Consider the following 20,761-nt stretch of genomic DNA (forward strand, 5'->3'; position numbering starts at 1 on the left):
TTCCTGTGGGGGGAGGGGTGCCAGAGGAATTGGGAGTACATGTGCATTCTGCAAGAAAATAATTTTTCCAGTAGAGGAAAGGGGTGGGGGTGGGGTGTCTTAAGTCAGAGATTCATCTTGATTGAGCCAAATTTGACGCAGAGTTACCCAAAACATTTCAATGCACTGCTGGGTACCTTCAGAATTGGCTAACATGGTCAAAATCTGTTTTGTAGCGTTAACATACTACCTTTCGTAGATATAATGAAGCCTTGCTCCAATAAAAAAAACTAGAGGTTAGTTATTATATAATCTTAACTTGAAACTGGTCACGGCAGACCTGAACACAACATAATAATTAACTGCTTAAGTAACACCTGAATGTTAAAATACTCAATAAGAATAGTATTTACATGCAGCAGCACATATCTGCTTTGTCCATTTTTTCCAAATATCTAAACTAGTAAGCTACATTTGCCTGATGCCTTTTTTGTATTAGTCAAGAACAACTGGTCATCATCAAGTAATGTTTTTTCATTTGTTGGTCTTGCTTCCTTCCAAGTAGTTGAAACAGTATGTTATTTGTGTGATGGCTCGATTCATAAATAAATAACCAGAGAACATAAAAGGTAATCCTTGAAACTCTAATAATCATGAAGTAAGATCTTCAAATACTTGAACATTTGAACAGCATCACATTAAATACAGGACATTATATCACTTGAGTGCAGTCAGTTTATCTATGTATCAAACTTGAGGGATGTTTTCAGGATGTTTGAGGAGTGTAACTCTTCATTACTTTTCCTTTGTCCAAAACCTAGCATTCATGATCTTCGTTTTTGGCAGTTTTGTTGCATTCTTCTTTGGTCTCATATAGCTGAAAGTACAGAGATTGTGTTTAGCCTGGCGCCTCACTTCGTTCATATGACATCAGGAGGTAAATCTAGCTTTCTTTGTGAGAAATGGGACAGAGGGCTGTCCAGTTTCCTTTTGTCATTTTCATTAGTTACTAAGAATTGAGAAGTTTAAAAGAGCATATGAGAAATATGAGTCTATCAGGATAAATGTTGTCCCGGTCTGTGCAAAGCTCACCTCTGAGATTAGGAAATGGGACTCCTTGAATATATGTGGCTATGAAGCCTATATTGTTTTAGAAGAAAAGACCCAAAACATAAGGATTTTGTTAATATGTGATCTTTGTTTTTTATGTACAGGGTATTACTTTAGCCATCTGAAATAGAGATTAGGATCATGTATCTGTCACACATTGATATTTTAGTACTCTTATAAGTGCTACATTCCACTCTCTTGTAATTATGTTGTCCTCCTACTGTTATTTTGTTTGGAGGTTGCTGTCAGAGGACGCAGATCATAACAACCTGTACATTGCAGACTGTACCTATCCTGGAATTAATTTGTCTTGGGTGTCTTTCGTTTACTATGACCTTAAAAAACAAAGTGCAACAATTCCTAACTTTTCAGGCCAAACTGTGTATTCATTGGAAGGGAACACATTAGGTCTGATCACTTGTCAAATCTATTGTATGTTATGTTGCTAACCATATTTTTAAGGATTTTTAACCATTCTCAATAAACAAAGAACTTGTTCATAATGGACACACTAGTAAAAACATATCACTAGAAGCAAAGTATTTCTGTAGCATTGTTGTTTAACAGTTAACACTGGATTGTCCTTTCTGTGGTTAAACTAAGAGGTTGCACCTTTATGTATTTCTGAATATCCTCTTGTATTTTGCATGTTTTTCTGTTCATTAAAGCTAATCCAAGTTTGTTGTCCCTCCATTGGAATCCAGAGAATTATTATTTATTTAATGAAACGAGGATCTCCTTAAGCATTTATTTTAAAGATATTCAGTAAAGCTCTGTACCCTGACAGTAATAACAATGGCCAACCTAAAATGCCTTCCTTGCCAAAGACATAGTTGTCTTTCCACTTGTTGCTCTCTTTTTTGAGATCTGTGTCTCCCTATCAGTACAGGGGAGACAGACTGTCTGCTGAGAGCAGGTGATCATTATCTGCCACGCTCAGCGGACAGGCCTGCTGTTCATGCCTCACTGTATGTGGGTGGTATGCTGCAAGACTCAATACTTCTCTGTACATGCTAAGTGTCAGAAATAATTAAAGGCATAAAGCAGTGACAAAAAGCACTACAGGATATGGGTGGATAGTAAATACTGTAAGAAGACAAAAAGGATTCAAATCGGATCGACTTTCCAATTTCACATATATTCAGACTGAAAAAAAGCCCTGCATTTTACCCATACTACGAGCACTGTGCAGCTATAATGTGTGGGAGTTACAAGCAACACTAATTGCTCCCAATCCAAGTCTCCACAGAGTGAGATACTGCCACCCCATAATAATTTAGTATTGATTTTAACTACGAGTACAAGGTACTTGAACTTTAATACAATTCAGAGGCAGTTATTGAACTTTTTGCTGCACTTTATTTATTAAATCATTTGAGTTGCTCTGCGTATTGTCATTAATAACACAAAATAAAACACATTTAAAGTATGATGAATTATTGTAGGCTAAGATAAGCATACTTAATTGAAATACACATGATGACCAAGAAGTATATGAAGTAGGCTCAATACAATTTGTTTCACCCTTATCAGATATAACATTAAAGGGATATTGATATGATCCACTAACATACATTAATCAAAGATGCATAATTCTGTATTAAGTATTTTTACTTTTGGTGCTTTTTAAATCAAGATTTTTTTTTTTTTGAAAAGTAGGACTTTTACTTGTCATAGAGTATGTTTATGAGTGGCCAATTTCATACATATTTATTTTATGAAAGAGGTGAATCTCCTTGACGAAATAAAAACTAACTAAAATATAAATATAAATACTCATAGATAATAATTGGAAAAAATAATTGCAAGAACAGACTGACTACAGGCTTTGGATAGGTTATACAGTATAACACTATATCCAAATAATCATTATTTAAAATAATGATTATTTGTAATATCTTAGTTTAGCTGGGACTGGGAGCCAATTTGTGCAGAGATGATCTTATGCATGAACTGAACATAACATGTTTAATAAATGTGTTAATCAACATGCTTTGATCCAAAGACAAGAGTTAACATCTAACACAATGTATTTAAAGACACAGGGCACCTGCTCTTTGATCGCCTCACTCCATCGTGGGAATATGTTGACCATTTTGATAACACATCCCTGTGACCCCTGTTTCAACCTAAACAGACTGCACAGTAGACTCATAAAGTAGCAAAAACAGTGTGAGAAACCCAGCGAGATGAAAGAAACTGTGGTGCTTTGTACCTGTGGGAGGAGTATATGTGCACCTGCAGACACAATCATAGCGCTGCCTTGCTTAGCTGATCAGATTTTTGCCAGCAGCAGGACGCACACGCGGATACCTGAGCCATGGATGCAGAGAAGGAATCCCCCGCCGACCAGGGAGTGCAGCTCCTGGACATCAGCTCCAACTCGCCCCTGCCTGAGCCCAAATGTGAGGAGGAGACCGGCCAGCAGGAGAAACCTCCGTATTCATACGTTGCTCTCATTGCCATGGCCATCAAGGAAGGCCACGACAAGAGACAGACGCTCAGCGGGATATACGACTACATAATCTCCAAGTTCCCCTACTATGAGAAGAACAAAAAAGGGTGGCAAAATAGCATAAGACATAACTTATCTCTCAACGAGTGTTTCGTCAAGATACCCAGGGAGAACGGAGGGGACAGGAAAGGGAACTATTGGATGCTTGACCCCGCTTTTGAGGACATGTTTGACCAGGGGAACTACCGGAGGCGGAGGAGGGTGAGGAGACCCTACAGACCTCCGAGTGTGCCTTACCTGACCGGGAACTCCGTGGAATTTCCCGAGCCGCTCTACCTGCCTTATGTGAGCAGCTCCTGGAGCCTGCCCCAGCCGGCCGGATACCAGGCGCCCCAGGTCATCACTCACCCCCGCAGCGTGCCCCCCAGCGGCCCCGTGAGTTCATACTGCTCTCCCTCACACTTCCATCACTCTCCCTACGGCTCATACCACCGCCACACACCGGTGCTGGTGCCCCACAACGCCTTTCCCTACGGAGGAGTGACCCAGCCGCTGAGCCCCGGCGGAGGCACCGTGTCGGTGGCGTACCAGCAGCTCAGCACCTATGCACGGCAAACGGAGGTTCCGCTTGCTTATTCATTTGACCAGTAGGGTTCGCAGTTATTGACCGCCAGTTCATTGAGGTTTATCTGTTTCACCATTTCAGTTGGACTGCCATTCGTTTATAAGGTGAAGTTATCCGGTGTATTAATTGTTAAAAAGCTGGTTAAGTTTTCTTCGGTAGACCACAGTTTCAAATGCCAAGGAAGTATTGTCTAATCGCATTGCTTCTCAAATGGCACAGGTCAAGTGTAAATTGCAGGAAGAAGTTTAGTTTATGCTTCTTAAGCTAGAGATCTATGAAGCAACCAAATCAAATTGTGTTTTTATATTTTTACACTTGTAATATGCAAACATTTTTTATAGGCCTTTACATTTTATATTTTGTGTTATTTATTTTTTCTTGGGTCATCCAATGCTCCAAGCTGCTATGCAAAATTGGTGACACCAAAGCACTGATCAGTTTTCTTATTCAATTGTGAATGTTTGCTTGATGTAAAAATACATCATGTTTGTTCAAATAAAATGTTATTTTTGCATTAAATACCCTTATTGACTGACTTACTCCTTTTTATTATTATGCACATTTAACTTCAAGTTGTTAACAGTTTTTAGAGAAAGGCCTTTTGTGTAAGCGTCAGATAGCCTATTACTTAAACTGATGCATCTCACAACATAAGCTTTGATTAAATGATCAAACTAATTGTATACTAAACATGTCTTGCTATAACCAGTGATAAGTAGCAAATCTACTGGAAATAGGCTATACTCTTATAAAAGCCATGCATTCAAAAAAATCGTAACAAATAAAAGTGAAAATAGTAAGCATCGAACTTAATTAGGTCAGGTCACCTTAAACTAAAGCAATTTAAGTACAATTACTTATCACTGAGTAATTGGGTTATTACTCCTTAAGTTACATAACTACTTTTGTCTCAGATGAACCTATAAACATACATTAATTTGTAGATTATAGTTAATATTATAGTCCTAATATTTAATGTTTAATATAATAATACAATATATAATATAATATTTGCGACGACAATAGTTACTAACGTTCTACAGCACATGCAATGGAGTAGAAGTTCAATATTTGATTCTGAATTGTGGAGGAGTAAAGTATGAAAGTTGCAGTAAATTAGCAACTAGCCAGTAGTAGCCAGTCGCCTACCTCGACATTTTACAGTAGACTGCCTGAATGAATGTAGGCATAATACGTGATACGTGTAAGGATGCAACCAAATAAGTAAGTCATATTAAGGAGGTTATTATGATTTGAAAGACCGAAATCAAAATGTAGAAACAGGTTACAGCCATAGGCTGTATATATAAAGGTTACAGCACAGTACAAGGCTTCGAGGGAAAAACATAGAAACGGTCCCATCACTCATTCCAACACTATCATACTCACCCTCAACTGAAATACGCGGTTTTTGTAACCAAACATAAGTGTGATTGTTTTGGTTTTAACAAATACAGACTCTTATAACAACCCAAATCGTATACACCCAATAAGACGTGTGTAATAGTTCAGTAATGAGTGGCTTTAAAAGTCGACATGAGGGAATTGATAACACTATTGGAACTCGTCCGGGCAGTGACGCAGATTCCGTTTCCGGCACATGGGCGTTGACAAAAGGGGATCGCTTGCCGCGTGCGCTCTCGCGCCGTGTTTTGCGGTACCGAACACATAAGTTAAATTTCTCGTGTTTTGTTAAACGACTTACTTCTGCATATTTGGTGGAAATGGAGGCTTTTACCCAGCTTCTGCTGGAATATCCGGAATTCATGTACAGCGGAGTAGGAGCTACGGCGTCTGTCGCCGTTGGAGCGCTGATATACAAACTAGCCACCAGGTAACTTGAAGGCTCTTAACTTGTGTGTTTTTACCTTGATTCCCGCTGATGTTCGAAGACGTAAGCACACCATGTTGCATAGTTTTTAAATGTACCTTCGAGAAACAATAACATATATAAATAGGTTTCCAATATCCCTAGAGGAGTCTGTTTATCTTCGTTAGCATGAACACTAACTTTGCTAGCAGTTGTGCTAATTAAAGATCACTTGAAGCCAGGCAGTTATGTGCCGCTCTAATGTTTGGATACACAGTGACTTTTACTGATGTTCTTTGGACACACACATTTTTCTAGTTTTTGGGTGTATTTCTGACATTGATTCAATGTGGACACAATTACTTCACATTTATAACATCATGGCTTTACACACGTTTGCATGTCAATCACTTCCAATTAGATTAACATGAACTTTGACGCGTACTCCACTTACTCAGTTTATAAGACAATGAGTATACCTTTTCAATATCATAGTGATACTGGGGAATAATCGAACCACCCTGAAAACACCATGTAGTGTGCCACTGTGGGACAACTCTTCAAAAACATCAACCGGTTTTATTAACAGTGTCATGGTGCATCGTTTAATAACCATACCTCTTATTTACAGAAAGAAGCCGACCCATGCAGATGTGAACTGCTGGTTCTGTAACCAGAACTATGTGGTACCCTTTGGGAACAGAAACTGCTGGGACTGTCCAAACTGCGACCAATACAATGGCTTTCAGGAGGTACGTTTAAAAAAAAAAAAAAAACATAATTAATAATTCATTGCAGAAGATACTTTTTGGCCTGTGCTGTAAAATGTGTGTTGCCCTCTTGTTCTCAGAATGGGGATTACAACAAACCCATACCAGCTCAGTTTATGGAGAATCTGAACCATGGAGTATCTGGTAGCCTTCCCTCAACACCAAAGACTCAGCAGTCGGTCAGCAGTCAGATGCTCCTGTGCAGGAAGTGCAATAAGAACCAGACATTTGTCATCAAACAGTTGGCCTCATTTATCCCAAGGAATGATGTAAGTACTTTTTTCTCCCCTATTCACTGCAACACTGTCTTTATGGTTACTATGACTGACATCTGTAAACACTACATTTATTATTTTGTATTTGTAGGATAACTACGATGAGGAAATTGAAGCCTACAAGCACCACCTGGAGCAGACGTATAAGTTATGCAAGCCATGTCAGACAGCTGTGGAGTACTACATCAAATTTCAAAACCGTCACCTTCGAACCGTGCTCCTCAACCATCCTCTTCGACGCAGCGGAGAAACCGACAAGGGCTTTGTAAAGGTCAGTGCAATCAAACGATGCATTAACATGGATCAAAGTAAGGCTTGATGGGTAACCTTAAGCTGTGCAGTGTGTACATTTCAACAAAATGTCATTATACCAGATATGTAAAAACAGTTGGTCACACAAGTGCTACATACCAATGAACAACCTGTATATAAATTCTGTCCAATTATTAAATCAATTACTTTTTAACTGTCGTTCTCTAGAACATCTGATGGTCAAATCTTTATATATTCACTGAGGTGATAGTAATAAAGAACATGTGTCCTCACATTGTTTAATTTTGTATTTTCCACAAAAACTAAACGCTCTTTAAGCTTAACATTTCTTAAGTTTTCACTTAATTTTGGTAAGCAGAAACTGCAAAAAATGTTTGCTGTATACGTGAATTGATCTCACTTTGTTACTTATTGTAACCCCAATAAGTACGCTTAACTATCTCATAATAAATAAATGTACTTACGATCAGTTTATATTGCATGAGCTTGGTTTGTAATTTAAAAATGCGCATTTGCCCAAACCTGAACTGATAAACCTGGGCTAACACAGCCAGTTGTCAACCAGCTCTGTAACACCAGTTATAAAGAACCACCTGTGTCAAAACAATTGGCATATTCAGTGTTTTTAATTGGAATCAACCAAAGATTTAGGGCCTTTCTTATTTCTCTAATTTCCCCTCCTCGAATCCTCGTTCCTCCGGTAGTGACCCGGAAATGGATTTCAGCACGCCATATTGAAGGACATCTAATTTCTCTAAATGCACTTCAAGGTTCGAGCATCGAGGAGGCTCTCTGGAGGAGCTATAATCGGGGATACACTGATGGGTCCTCCACGGATTCTCCGCGAATGTATTTCCGGCAATAGTGATGTTTAAAAGAGTCGTTATTAGTCCTGTCCATCAGACAGAGGGCTGTGCCTCCTGTCATCGTTAATGGACGTCTCTTTAAAATGACTGCTCAGAGGAGAGGATTTCTCATTTCTCTAACCGCCTGCTGCTTCCCGTCCTCTCTCCTCGGCTCCCCTCTTCGATTCCTCCGGTCGCATCTCCTATGGGTGGGACTAAGACACGAGGATAGGAGGAGGGGAATTAGAGAAATGAGAAAGGCCCTTAGTCTTGTGTGAAAGTGAAAACTTGTATTGGCTAAACCCTCCACCAGGAATTGCTGCCTGCTCTTATTAAAATATGTCAACATTCGTCTTTGTTGATAGTCATACGTTGTGAAATATCATGATTCTAACTGAAAAAATGTCCTCTCTCCCGCAGAGCTCCCATGCTGTGTCCTCTCCCATGAAGGTCATACTGTTACGGGCCCTTACCTTCTTCATATGTGCTTTCCTAGTCGCTACATCTTTGTGTGCCTTGCCATACCAGCATACATCACTTGGAGACCCACAGATATTAAGTGGTGGGGCTATTCCTCCGAAGCCTACGCCCAACAATGAATCTGCCCCCAACAATGACAGCAGTGGAGGTGTGCCCTTGTGGCAGGATCTGCTGGAGCTGCTCCCAGATGAGGCCATAGATAAGGCCAAGCTGGTGTGGCAGCATGGAAAGAACAACCAGCTGGCTATAGTCTGTGTTGGCCTGTTGACGTGTCTCACTGCTATCTTCTTAGCAGGACCTGTGAGGTAAGCAGTTCTCGCTTCTTTATTTTCCTTTCAAGAAAAGTAATCTCAGACATGTTTATTTTTTTTGGCAAAAAAATAACAGACGGCTCATATGTTGCTGCATTTTCAGGTTGAGGAGAATTGATGCTGTGGCGTCTGTGCTCTGGTTCCTCATCCTATGCCTCCACCTGGCAGAGATCTACCTTACTGATGCCTCCGGCTGGACGGAAACAGCCAAGCTCGGCACCGTCTGCCTCTGTTGCCTAGTCAGCTTTGCTGCTGCTGTGGCAACGCGCAAGCCACTGGGTCCAAGGAGAGCCAGATATCGAAGGTCAGAATCTGAGCAGTAATTATTTCATTGTGTTTAAAACATAGATTTTTGTAAAGAGCCCTCTTTCCAATAATTGTTGGTGTTTTTTAGAACCAGGATGAAGCCAAAATCTATTATCTCTTAATGTTCAGTAAAGGAACAACTTTTTTATTGCAATGTGCGAATGACTGTGAGGTTATGACGTGAATGGCAAACTAAAAGCATAGGGTGTGTGTGGCCCATTATGGAAACTAGAATCAGAGATTCTTGCTCAATGGCATCAAAACCTCACCCTCAAGCACAGGCTGAAATTAATTTAGTTGTAAAGGAATTTGTTACACTAAAACAAGATGGTATGATATGAACTGCTCACAATTCTCAATCTCTCTGGTTTAACTAATGTTGACTTTCTCATTGTTAAAATGTTTCAATGAGAGAAACGGACTAGTCTTGTTTGAAAAATGTAATCAAAATAGAGAATTAAGGGTTTTGAAGACAAAAACACTTAAAGAGTATTATATGTTTTCATCTTGTGCTGATTTTGCAGAAAGTGTTTTTGGGAAAATTGTACCAAAATCTCTCAAATGAATTGTGTGTATTAACTACTTTTTTGTAATTCCTTATTAACTATAACATATGTGCATTTGTGACTATATCTTATTAAGCCAATCATAACGATTTAGCTATTTTAACGTTAAGCTCTGAACAACTAAACTTAGCAATGTATTTTACACTGTTAGAATGTTTGAAAGCATTTTGAATGTACTCACTAATTTTTTAACTCTCTGGTGAAGCGGTGGAATTGAAAATCCTTACTTTATAATACTAAACAGCTCATTGCATGAAGTACTAGTTTGCGATACACTGCAGGCCATGTTCAATAACTATTTTGAATAATCTCTTCCCTTCTGTGTTGCGCCACGTCATCTACAATTTCTGAACAAAGAATGGCCCTGGACATTTCAGAAAGTGTTCATCGTATGTCCTTTGAAGCCACTTTTATTTATAACTGTTGTTTGTTGGGAATCTCTTCCAACATCAGTGCTGCAACAATAATTAGTTTTAAGGCAGAGCAGGTTTTATTCCTATAGAGGCTGCCGTTGCATTTTCATCCAGTTGGTAAACATTTTACAAATCTTGATTAGTAAATGTAACCGTTTTTTTATTAACGATGGGAATTCACCATTATGATAGCGTCAGGTTCATTTGCATATTGCAATTTGAAAATCTAGCCATTTTTCTGCAAGGAAAAGGCAGTCCCAAGAACGCTGCTATGAGTTTGAAAGTCTTGTTGTTTCGATGCGCTCGTCCCATTGCTGTAATATCCCTTAATCCGTTTTTTTTCTTAAATTGCGCAGTCTTTTTCACTTTAAACCAGTTATACCCACATATACTGTGTTTAAAATAGTCTCCTGTTACTCTCCTATGTGCTGAAAGCTATTGCTTAAAAACTAGTGCCTCAAGATGACCATTGATCATGCAGGTGCTTGTCTTGGTATTTGCTGTAGGTGATCATGTCCAAATGGTAATGTCCGGCAGCCTTTGTGACAGTGCTTGAACGCACAAACATTTAATGTGTGTACAATAGAAGTAGACTCTTTTAATAGTTTTAAGTTTAAATTAGAAAATGCGTCGTTGCCATCAGCAACAAATATTATTAGATTTATTTGTAGCACTTCCCTTAATAACTTAGCATGTTGATGTATTTAAAACACTGATGGACTACTAGTTGCATGCTCTAACGTTTTGGCTCTTGCTAATTTTTTTCTTTTATAGTTTTTTTTTATTGTACTTGTTTAGAATGTATTAAGTGAAGGAAAAATGTATTTATATGACAGTAATCTGAAAAGGATTTTCAAGCTAATAGCTGCTGAAAGTGTTTATAAATTGCATTTGGTGAGTTTTGTACGGTATCTGTGGGATTTGGATTGCATGTGGTGCTGTCCTTTAGTTGGAGTTATGTTCTCAAACCCAAGCCATATGGTGGTAGTAGTATCAAAGCTTACATTTTTTTAGTTTTAGAATAAAAGTTTATGGTTATGGGGAAGTATTGTCTCCGCTATTAGTTGTACAACTCACTATTCTTGAAGGTGTTTTGAAAGTGATGGCTATTTCATCGTACCATATGTACTCTGTTTCCTTCTTACCTTTTATATAAGCTGTGTTATGTGACAAACTGCATGTTAAACTCTTGACAAAGATAACATTTAATCTGTAGCAACTCCAACACGCCATGCTTTATTCCGTCTTCAAGATAACCAAAAAGGTCTCGTTACTTATGTAGGACAAACACCTTTCTTCTTTTTTTTTTTTTTTTACCAATGAAAGATGTGCAATGACACTCAAGTGTATGTGTGTGTTCTCAAAGTAAGATGTTTTAACCTTTTTTGTTTATGTATGGTAAGATGTATTGTCTTTGCCAAAGTTTTACATGCTGTGCTAGAAGTTTGTGTCCGCTGTACATTTTCATTGTGCATGTTTGTCATGCTATGATATGCATAATATATAGTATTTGAAGTGAGTCTGAGTATTTGGCTATTTGTGTGTGGTTTTTAGTGAATTATTGTATCTGCTTGATAAGAGTGTTAACCTTCATTAATGTCGTGCATTTAGCTTTAGAATCGTTGCATCAAACATTTATGTTAATCATACATTTAAACTGCCAAGCTCTAGTGTAGCATTAAACCATTGCCATGCACATGTGGTGATGGTTTACCAGTGATAGCTTCAGAGCTAATTTTTGTTGGTGTGAATGTTATGTTTTTACTGCACTGTTTCACTATGAATATCCAGTATGTATACTACCTAAATGTTTAAGCATTGTGTGTGTTGCAGAAACACTAACTCAGTACTCAAGGCTTAAGAGATAAAAGGTTATTTAACCCAAATCTTGGAACTTGACACTCAAAGCAATAATTTGCCAGTTTAATCCAAAGCCTAAATAAGCTAATTAACTATATCTCAATTTAATCGCTTACTATGCGATTATATAATGTCTAGTAGCCTCAGATATTGAGGTCCGTCCATGACGATAGTTTCCTGCAACATACATGCACCACCCAATGAAACGTACCGTGTTTTTGGTGCCTATATGCTAAGAGTGGACGTCTTTCTGTCATTTAATGTAAGGCTCCAGTTTGAAGACGTTGTATACTATAAATGCACACTGTACATGGAACGTAATAAACATCTGCTGAAAGGATAAGTCTTCTCTGTTTGTTTTCAACACAAACTCCCTGTCCACATGTATATGTTTCCAATTTGTTTGCAGAGTAGCTTAATTACACAACATTGGAATCAAAGGGAAACATCAACTTAACGTTCGCCATGCCTACTTTTGAGGAGGACTTTTGAGAGACAACATGTATGGGCCACTGATTGTGAGTTGTGGAAATGAAAGCGAGTTGGTCTGTATTGCTGGGCAGCATTTGTCCTGGAGCTGTTGTTTTGAAGAAGCCATCAGCTGCTGCATGTGGTCCGGCAGCTGCAGTAGCATTTCAGTGCTTATAAAGTGGTCGCATTGAATGGATAACAGAGATGTGGGGTACACAGTTTCTCCACTGATTTGATTGCAGACTTTACCAGTTTTGTTATTCAGATCTTAGAATTGAATTGGTACATTGATGATAAATCTAATTTCCTGATTACTTTACACAAGAAATCACAAAAGGGGAATTTTCTGTAAAGCACTATTTTAATTGTCTTTGTGGGGTCCTTATTTGGAAAAATACACAAGTGTATAACTAGGCTTTTTATTTAGCATCAAAGCAGTTTTGTTGTAATTTGGTAGTAGACCGTTGCTCTTGTGTTGCAGATACCTTGCAGGCAGCTCTGCAGCCCCCCCCTTCGGCAGCCAGCCTCCTCTGCTCTCTCCGGAGCTGGTGGACTCATTCGTCCCAACCCTGCCGCCCAACTTCTCCAAGCTCCTCAACCGCCAACAGAGTCCTCGCGAGCGCAAGGCGTCCCCCTCCTCTCTGCCGGGGCGCCTCAGCAGAGCTCTCAGCCTCGGCACCATCCCTCCCCTCACCAGGACAGGTAACATTATTCCATACACTTTTAGAAGACGGATTCAAAACGAAATGCTTGATGCTTAGCATAATCTCTAGTTGGGACTTGTGTGACTTTGGTAATTTGTACGTCATTCATTTGTGGTCTCAAAACAAACCAAAAATCAGTGAAGATGTCTTCATCAGTACTCGGTTCACTTCTGCCTAAAGTTCTTGTTGCTTGGCTCCCCATATCTGCTCAGACGTGTTTGATCTTGAGCTGCTTCTTGCAATGTGCTGCTTTGCATGCAGACAAGATCTAGATTGATACGATTCAGTAGCTTTACTTTCAGTTTCTGCTACTTGGCATACAATTGGGTCACGCTACTGTTTCCAAACATAACTAAGTGGCCAACCTGCAAGCATATACATATATACATGCAATGAGTTAATTTAGGCTGATATTAAAGACTGGTCAATTTATCTGCTGTCAATTTAGATCCATTTTAAGATATAATTGTATAAGAATGTGCATTTAACATTGTTCATGAGTACCATGATGCTACACCTACTTAAGTTAAAGCTTTCAATGCACAGCTGAAATGTTAATTCAATAAATGCTCGACATGACCTAGTCTTCAGCACCTTGGATAATTGATTCTCATTTGTTATTTATTAAGCAGAAGAAACTGTCGTGCAGCACCTCAGTTTTGACTATTTGCTGCTTTATCTTAAGTAAAAATACAACATTAGCTTCTCTTGGTTTAAATTGTGTTTCTTCTGCTTTAAGGAAAGCCCTGGTTACTGGTTGTGATGAAAAGTATGATTGTATATGTTTTTTTATTTTCAGATTCTGGTTACCTGTTCAGTGGAAGCAGACCAGCCTCACATTACAAAGACTCCCCACCCTCAGGTACTAAACCTCCTGTGCTGCAGTCCAATAGTCAAAATAATTACGTCTCTTGTCGTCATGTGGTCAAGCAAAGATTTGAAGGAGACATAAGGAATTAGTTGTGCTAAGAAATTCAGACTACCTACACCATGCAATGGTTTTGTTATTGATGGCCAAATGGTGTGTATCACGAAAAGTTATTTTTGGATGCTATCATCTCCTTTCCTTTGGTAAAGTAAAGTAAAAGTCTATTATAACCTGTGCTAAAGGAGACAATAAAGTAAGTGTGTAACCCTTCTCTTGCGTTAGGTCATACCCCCTGGCCCCTTCCCATGCTATTTTCGGTCAAAATTGACCGGTGTGTTTTGCACAGTGATATCTCTGGAACCCCTTGTCCAATTTTGATGGTTGACATCTCATTTGAACAGTCAAAGCAAGTAGAATCAAGGGGTGACAGACAGAATGACACCAGGGGGGAATTTAATGTTATGTTTGGCAGTAAGTTAAAAGATAGTGCTTATTTTACATAACTCTATATTATAAAAATGCTTGCCATGTAAGCTGTGTTTACTGGAGATGGAAATGCTTCAGTTAGTGTTGTAGCTGAGATTCTTCCCGTTCCAATGATGTATGGGATGTATTGATTTGATACAAGCAAGCCAGTGTTTCATGTCATGGTCCGGACCCACCGGTGGGCCCATCAAGTTCAGCATTCACTGATGAATATAAAATAAGACACTGATACTGTTTTCCTCAATGAACATGTATTGAAAGAGAAATATACCATAACAGAACGCGTGTGCGTGCGCGTGCGTGTGTGTGTGTGTGCACGCACGCACACACATAGTTGGCAATGCAAAATTGTGGAATGTCACCTCAGGCTCCTCTATCTCAGGGGCCTCATCCTTCATCTGGTTCAAAAAACGTCTCCAGGGCCCCTCGTACAGAAAATCACCTAATCGGTCGCCTGCTCATTGTGTCAATGAGTCAAATGTGAGCAAGGCACAAATACAACTGAGATCCAGTAAGGGAGACGCATTTAGCGCGAGAAAGTGAGAGGTTTGTGTTTCTCGAGGGGCACAGAACTTGCACCTGTGAGAAGGTATGATACATTGTATCATACAGCGTGGGAAAGGGAGAGGTTCCCGTAGTGTGCATGTGTGTGTTTGTTTTTTCCATCTGCAGGATTAACATAATACTCTCAAACCCTTTCATTTTATATGGCGGTCAATTCTGAAAACATCAAGGGTGTTTCACTGTTGAATAAATCACTCAAAATTCAATTCAAGTGGTGATCATCAAGTGTATATGTTCAGAGAGGCCTAGTGTGGAGGATAACATAAGGTATTGAGGCAATTGGAGGAAAAACACAATATTTATGATTAAAACAAAAGTAATTCGGTCATTTTTTACCCGAAACGCAAGAGAAGGGTTAAGCACCTGTCCTTAGCTTTCGGAGAATTTAAACAGCTCCTTAAATTGGATACTTCTAGGTAATTTCACTCGGGTATCAACCTTCATAGGGAAAAAAAATAGTTCGACCACCTTTTGTGATTTCTCCTCAACACTGCATTTTACCCATTTCCTTACCCTTTCAGAACACTTCATTGACATTTCTCGCTGTCTTTTTTTGGCACAGACTACTTCTCACTGATATCCGGGAGCCGTCCATCCTCCCCGGGCCCCTCTCCAGCTCCCTCGGTCGCCGGGTCAGTTACATCCAGTTCAGGTTCTGCCAGACTCCGGCGCCCCCTCATCAGCCCCGCCCGTCTCAACATCAGCGGCCGAAAACTCCGGCTTTTCTCAGGGGAGCAAGAAGCCACCCTCATGTCCCCCTCTGTGTCTTCTTCACATTTCCATTTCAATTCGGCCTCTTCCATTTACAGTGGCTGTTTATCCCCTGACGTATCTCCCTTTCAAAGCCAAAATGGTAAGTACAGCTTGAGTTAAAAGGGAAATGTTCCTTGCATTAGCGATTTATCTCAATGCTGTGCTGTCTACCATACATTCATGATATAACCACCAGATGGCCAACAATATCAAAACCTACATACAGTTTAATCTCTTTGGGGAGTGAATATATTTAAAGTGTATTAATATATTTGCGGTTTTATCTATTGCTTTGCAGATCTGAGTTCTCTGTTTAGGGACGGCAGTGTGATTGAAGAGGAAGAGAAGCAGGGCAGTTCCTCTGATTCCTCTACATGCATTGTTGGGACGACCACACAGGGACCTGAGAACGGCACTCCTTCCAAAGGTCAGCAGTCTGATTTAAACATGGCTGGCCGTAAACCATCATTTAATCCTGGTTTCATGGCTATTGTCTAACTGGATGTCCGACTAAATTAATTACATACTGATGTCAGTACTTCATGTTTTTCTTTTGAATACATTTTCTAATAATAAATCCCGTCTTGCTGCATGATGGAGTACTGAATGAAGATTGATGAGGAAAGATTTATTTCAATCATTTAAGTATAAGGCTTCAGCATAATGTGAATGAGTTAAGGGGTCTGAATACTTCCTGAATGCATTGTATTTACTTCTAATCAAATAATTGATACATGTCTCATGTTCTGCTATATTTTGATCCTTTTATTTTACACAAGAGCCTAACAATATTTTTGAAAACGACAATAAAACACATTTGCCAATGACCAACTGTAGCCACCAGGTGGTGCCCAAACTTCAGTTTCTCTAAGTTAACCGTCCAAATATATAATTGTAACAAAACTGCTCTCTTAATGGTCCTACCCACATATAATTCACTTTAAACTGCCTGAAAACTGTTGACACTAAAGTAAAAGTATTAGCTGACAATAAACCTGTATAAAAGACACTCATTTAATTGGAATCATCATCATTATGATGTATTAACTTTCACTGTGACTTCTCCAGGTTTCATTAGGCGTCTGATCTGGCCTGGGCTCCTGATGGTGAGCCTGACCTCCAACCTGGTGTTTGCCTCAATCTACATCTACCTCAACTGGAGATGAGCTGCTGATGGCTCTGTGCTCTCGTGAGTCACCCTCTAGCTTCTGACAGCCCTGGTGTGTCTGTGGACCAGGAGGTAGGTCAGTGATGCCAGAAAACATTAGATCTCTGGCAGCTACCTATTGTCTGCTGGTGCTTAAGGAAAATACAGATGTCAGCTGACAGATTGTCAACAGCGTAACTCCCATTCAGTTACGAGAAAATTGTGGCGAAATCAGATATTATGCCTTTTAATTTATGACTAATGACTGCTTATAATTCTTATTATTTTTGATCTGGGCTTGTTTTTTGGTTTGTCAATGCTCCTCTTACATGAATGCAGGTGCATGTGTTATTGATTTTAAAAGGCTCAATTCTTGCACTGATACTGTGCATTGAGTTAAACATGTACTGTTGAGTTGATGCTGCTTAAACACAGAGGGTCATGTCTTACCTACTTATTGTGAACTGTAATGACTGCATTACCTCTCCCAACTCAATTACATTTCTGGTCCAGTACAATAGCTACATATGAAACATTAAGCAGCATGTAACGTTTGTTTGGTGTAAAATTACAGTTTTAGATTAAGAACATTTGAACACATTTTTTTTTGTATGTCATTACTTCACAGCACTGGTGTTAGTTTCTTTATATGCATATTCAGCTAGAAAAGAGGGGTGACCTTATGTTTTTGTTTTACAGTCAACATTTTTACAAATAATGTTGATTTTATATCTCATACATAAAGTGATGCATGTCTCGATCATTCACTAAAATGGTTACCTGTCACTGAACAATTTTGTATTTTATTTTTTTAAAGATTCTCATTTCAGAGGGTAGTTTGTAAGGGGCAAAACTCCTCTGGCCAAGTGCAATGTCTTTATATTAAAAATCTCATCTATAAAAAATAGATCACATTTACATGATGTTTGCATACGAGTTTACTCCTGAGCTGTGAACTAATTTATGCAGAATTTCAAACTTACCTATATAATAATTTGGAATGCATTAGCACTTGTTTGTTTTCTGAATTGTTTTCCGCATTTTGTGGATTGATGGTTGTATTTATGTGACTTGAAATTGTTCTCTTAAAGCTGAAGAGCGCAGATGTTTGTTGTGTTTATGTTGAACTTGAGCTACACAAAGTTGTACATTTTGGACATGTAAAGATTTGTATCTTGTTTATTTCCTCCTTAAAGTAATTGTATTGTTGAATACATGAGAGGAATCCTTTTTTTGGTGAGTTTTGTGGATTTTCTTAGACACTTTGAGGTCATTTGAGGTCATTAAAAGTGTTCTGAATTTATCTTGAACCAAAGTAAAAATGTATGTAACAAATGTAAAATTAAGTTTCTGAGAAAACTTAAACGTGCTACTGAAAGACCTCTAAATTACTCAGAAACCTATCATTAGACAACTTTTATACTGAATAATTGTTGTTGAAAGGTATTAACCTGTTCACATGCTGTATGGAGACTAGTGCATTTGTATTGAATGTGTAACCCGGCGTACGTATTCCTCTCTAAAGGAGGCTCATTCATTGGAAGATCATGTTCATGTTGAAATGTAAATATTTTGTCAACAAGTTTGAACTTTCCTGAATGAGGATTGTTTTCAGTAAAATATAAAATTAATTTATTTGAGTTTTTATTTAAAAAGTAATTAAAGTACTTTTTTCTTCTGGACTTCACATTACTATTAAGTCAATACCAAGGTTTTCCGTTTTGAAGAAATATACACCTGTGCTCTTACTCATGCATCAAATGGTTGTTATTCCAATGTGTTCATCAGAGCAAATCGTTTTTCTGTGTGAATGTAAGGAACAAAATTAGCGTGTTTCATCTTAACCCATACTTTTTTTAAATAAAGTATCTGCTCTTTATCCAGGTATATACATCTGTTTTCTATACAATAAGCGAAAATTAAATCTGTCAGCTTAATCTGCAAAAACTAGCATCTTTTTTGTTAACATTTATGTGTCTTTGTTGAACAATCCACTATGACACTTTTATACTGAGAGTTGGCATTATTGAGTTTACATTGATAGGAGACAAACATCTTAAATGTTGCCTTAGTAATGATGGACTGAGTATGACCGCTGATAAGCAAGGGAATATGTGTATTCCTAAAACAGGCTTTTGTAGATATAGCACAGGGGTGCACTAACATATTCTTACATATTTGTGCCAACAAATGTCCTCCACCACATCTCTAAGCTTTCCAAACACATCACAATCAAATGTATAAATGTTACGCTGGGAAATGTTTGTATTCGGCGGGTATGAAATAAGAATGCAAGTGTACGTTTTGGCTGAACAATCCTATTTGTGCAAGTTGTCACATGACGGTTAACACAAAATGGCCATCAATATATATATAGTATATTTTCAATCTGATCACATCAACTGGGTGGAAAACTAAAACATTTAATCTTTCTGGTAAACATTTTTTACAAAGATCTGAAGGAAACTAATATTTTTGCTGACTACATGAGCCATATGATCGTCCTATCGATTAACTAAAATCACTCAAACTTTTGATAATGGCATCCGGCCATTAACTGTTACTTTAGCTTGATGCCCTTTACATCCTCTCGTTCAATTAAAGCCTGACGCTTCCAAAATGAAAAAGGTATATTCCTTGTGTGACTGTTCTTAAATACTTTGTCCCTCTCAAGGGGAGACATCTTTAACTCAACCTTGGATGAAGGATTTCTAATTTGGGATTGTAATATTTGGCTATTTCAATTGTTTTATTCAATCATTTATTTGGCAGGGAGAATGCACAGTAATGAACACTTAAAAGATTGCCAGATTTAGCTTTGAGCTCATTTCCATCCGCAGTCCCTCACATAAAACATTTAAGAAAATTACATTTTACAAACATAGCAAAAACAAAATACATGATATGCAAAAAGTGCAAAGGAGCAAGAACAGCATACACGAGTATTTACCACATGGCAGTACAATATAGCAGCTACGACATATAAAGTGCAAGAAAAGATAAAAGTGCTACATAAAGTTCAAGAGGAGATACCCCTGTATTAAAGTGCATTTAGCTGTGATTGCACGTCTGTTTGTTTCTCAACCATTCTTTGAGTTGACCTTTAAAGGCCCAGATACACCGGCCAGTCACCTGAGAAGTCGCCGACACCGACTGTTGCGTCGCCGGACTCTCCTGCGTATTTGCCGACTTCGCGCACTGGAACACACCGCAAATCCGAGCCGAGCACGTATGAACTGCGTATGCGTGAGTGGCAATACCTCTCCTTACCAGCAGGCGGCGGTAGTGTGTATTCATCATTCAAAAGAGGCAACAACCGGAAGACAGAAGAAGAACAGACTCCGTGATATAAACAAACAACAAATAGCGTTTTTCTTTCCATTTTCACTGTCGTCCATTGAAAACATGAACGAACAGGAGCTCTATAAACCGATGAGGTGAAATAGCTGTCCGTGTGTGTTCCATCTTCCATTTTAAATCATTTGTTTACCTCCCTCACTTCCGTTAACGCTTCTCATGCACTGATTCGCTAGCTGAACAGCCAATCAGTGTTATCCCTTTGTCCGACTTCCGGTGGTCTTCCCGAGGCGTCAGGTCGGCAGAAAAGTCCCGACGGTGCGGCGCACACCACTCCGAATAGGGCGTGCTCATGTTCGGCCCGACTCCCATTTACTGCCGATTTCGGTCCGT

At 38.8% G+C, this 20,761-nt stretch overlaps 2 protein-coding genes across 2 annotated transcripts; both read left to right on the plus strand.

The window, feature by feature from the left end:
- Positions 1-3,371: 3,371 nt before the first annotated feature.
- foxl2l (forkhead box L2-like) lies at positions 3,372-4,704 on the plus strand. Its single transcript, XM_079679746.1, has one exon. The coding sequence runs from the start codon at positions 3,410-3,412 to the stop codon at positions 4,193-4,195; it is 786 nt and encodes a 261-aa protein (XP_079535872.1). The 5' UTR covers positions 3,372-3,409; the 3' UTR covers positions 4,196-4,704.
- A 1,050-nt stretch (positions 4,705-5,754) lies between these two features.
- tmem201 (transmembrane protein 201) lies at positions 5,755-18,753 on the plus strand. The gene is made up of 11 exons (XM_079674224.1): positions 5,755-6,003; positions 6,611-6,731; positions 6,830-7,018; positions 7,116-7,295; positions 8,563-8,927; positions 9,037-9,237; positions 13,031-13,251; positions 14,053-14,115; positions 15,734-16,024; positions 16,223-16,351; positions 16,993-18,753. Exons 1-11 carry the CDS (start codon positions 5,894-5,896, stop codon positions 17,088-17,090), a joined length of 1,968 nt encoding a protein of 655 aa, XP_079530350.1. The 5' UTR covers positions 5,755-5,893; the 3' UTR covers positions 17,091-18,753.
- The last annotated feature ends 2,008 nt before the right edge of the window (positions 18,754-20,761 follow it).

This window comes from Notothenia rossii (assembly GCF_949606895.1).
Source record: "Notothenia rossii genome assembly, chromosome: 4".
Classification (NCBI taxonomy): domain Eukaryota; kingdom Metazoa; phylum Chordata; class Actinopteri; order Perciformes; family Nototheniidae; genus Notothenia; species Notothenia rossii.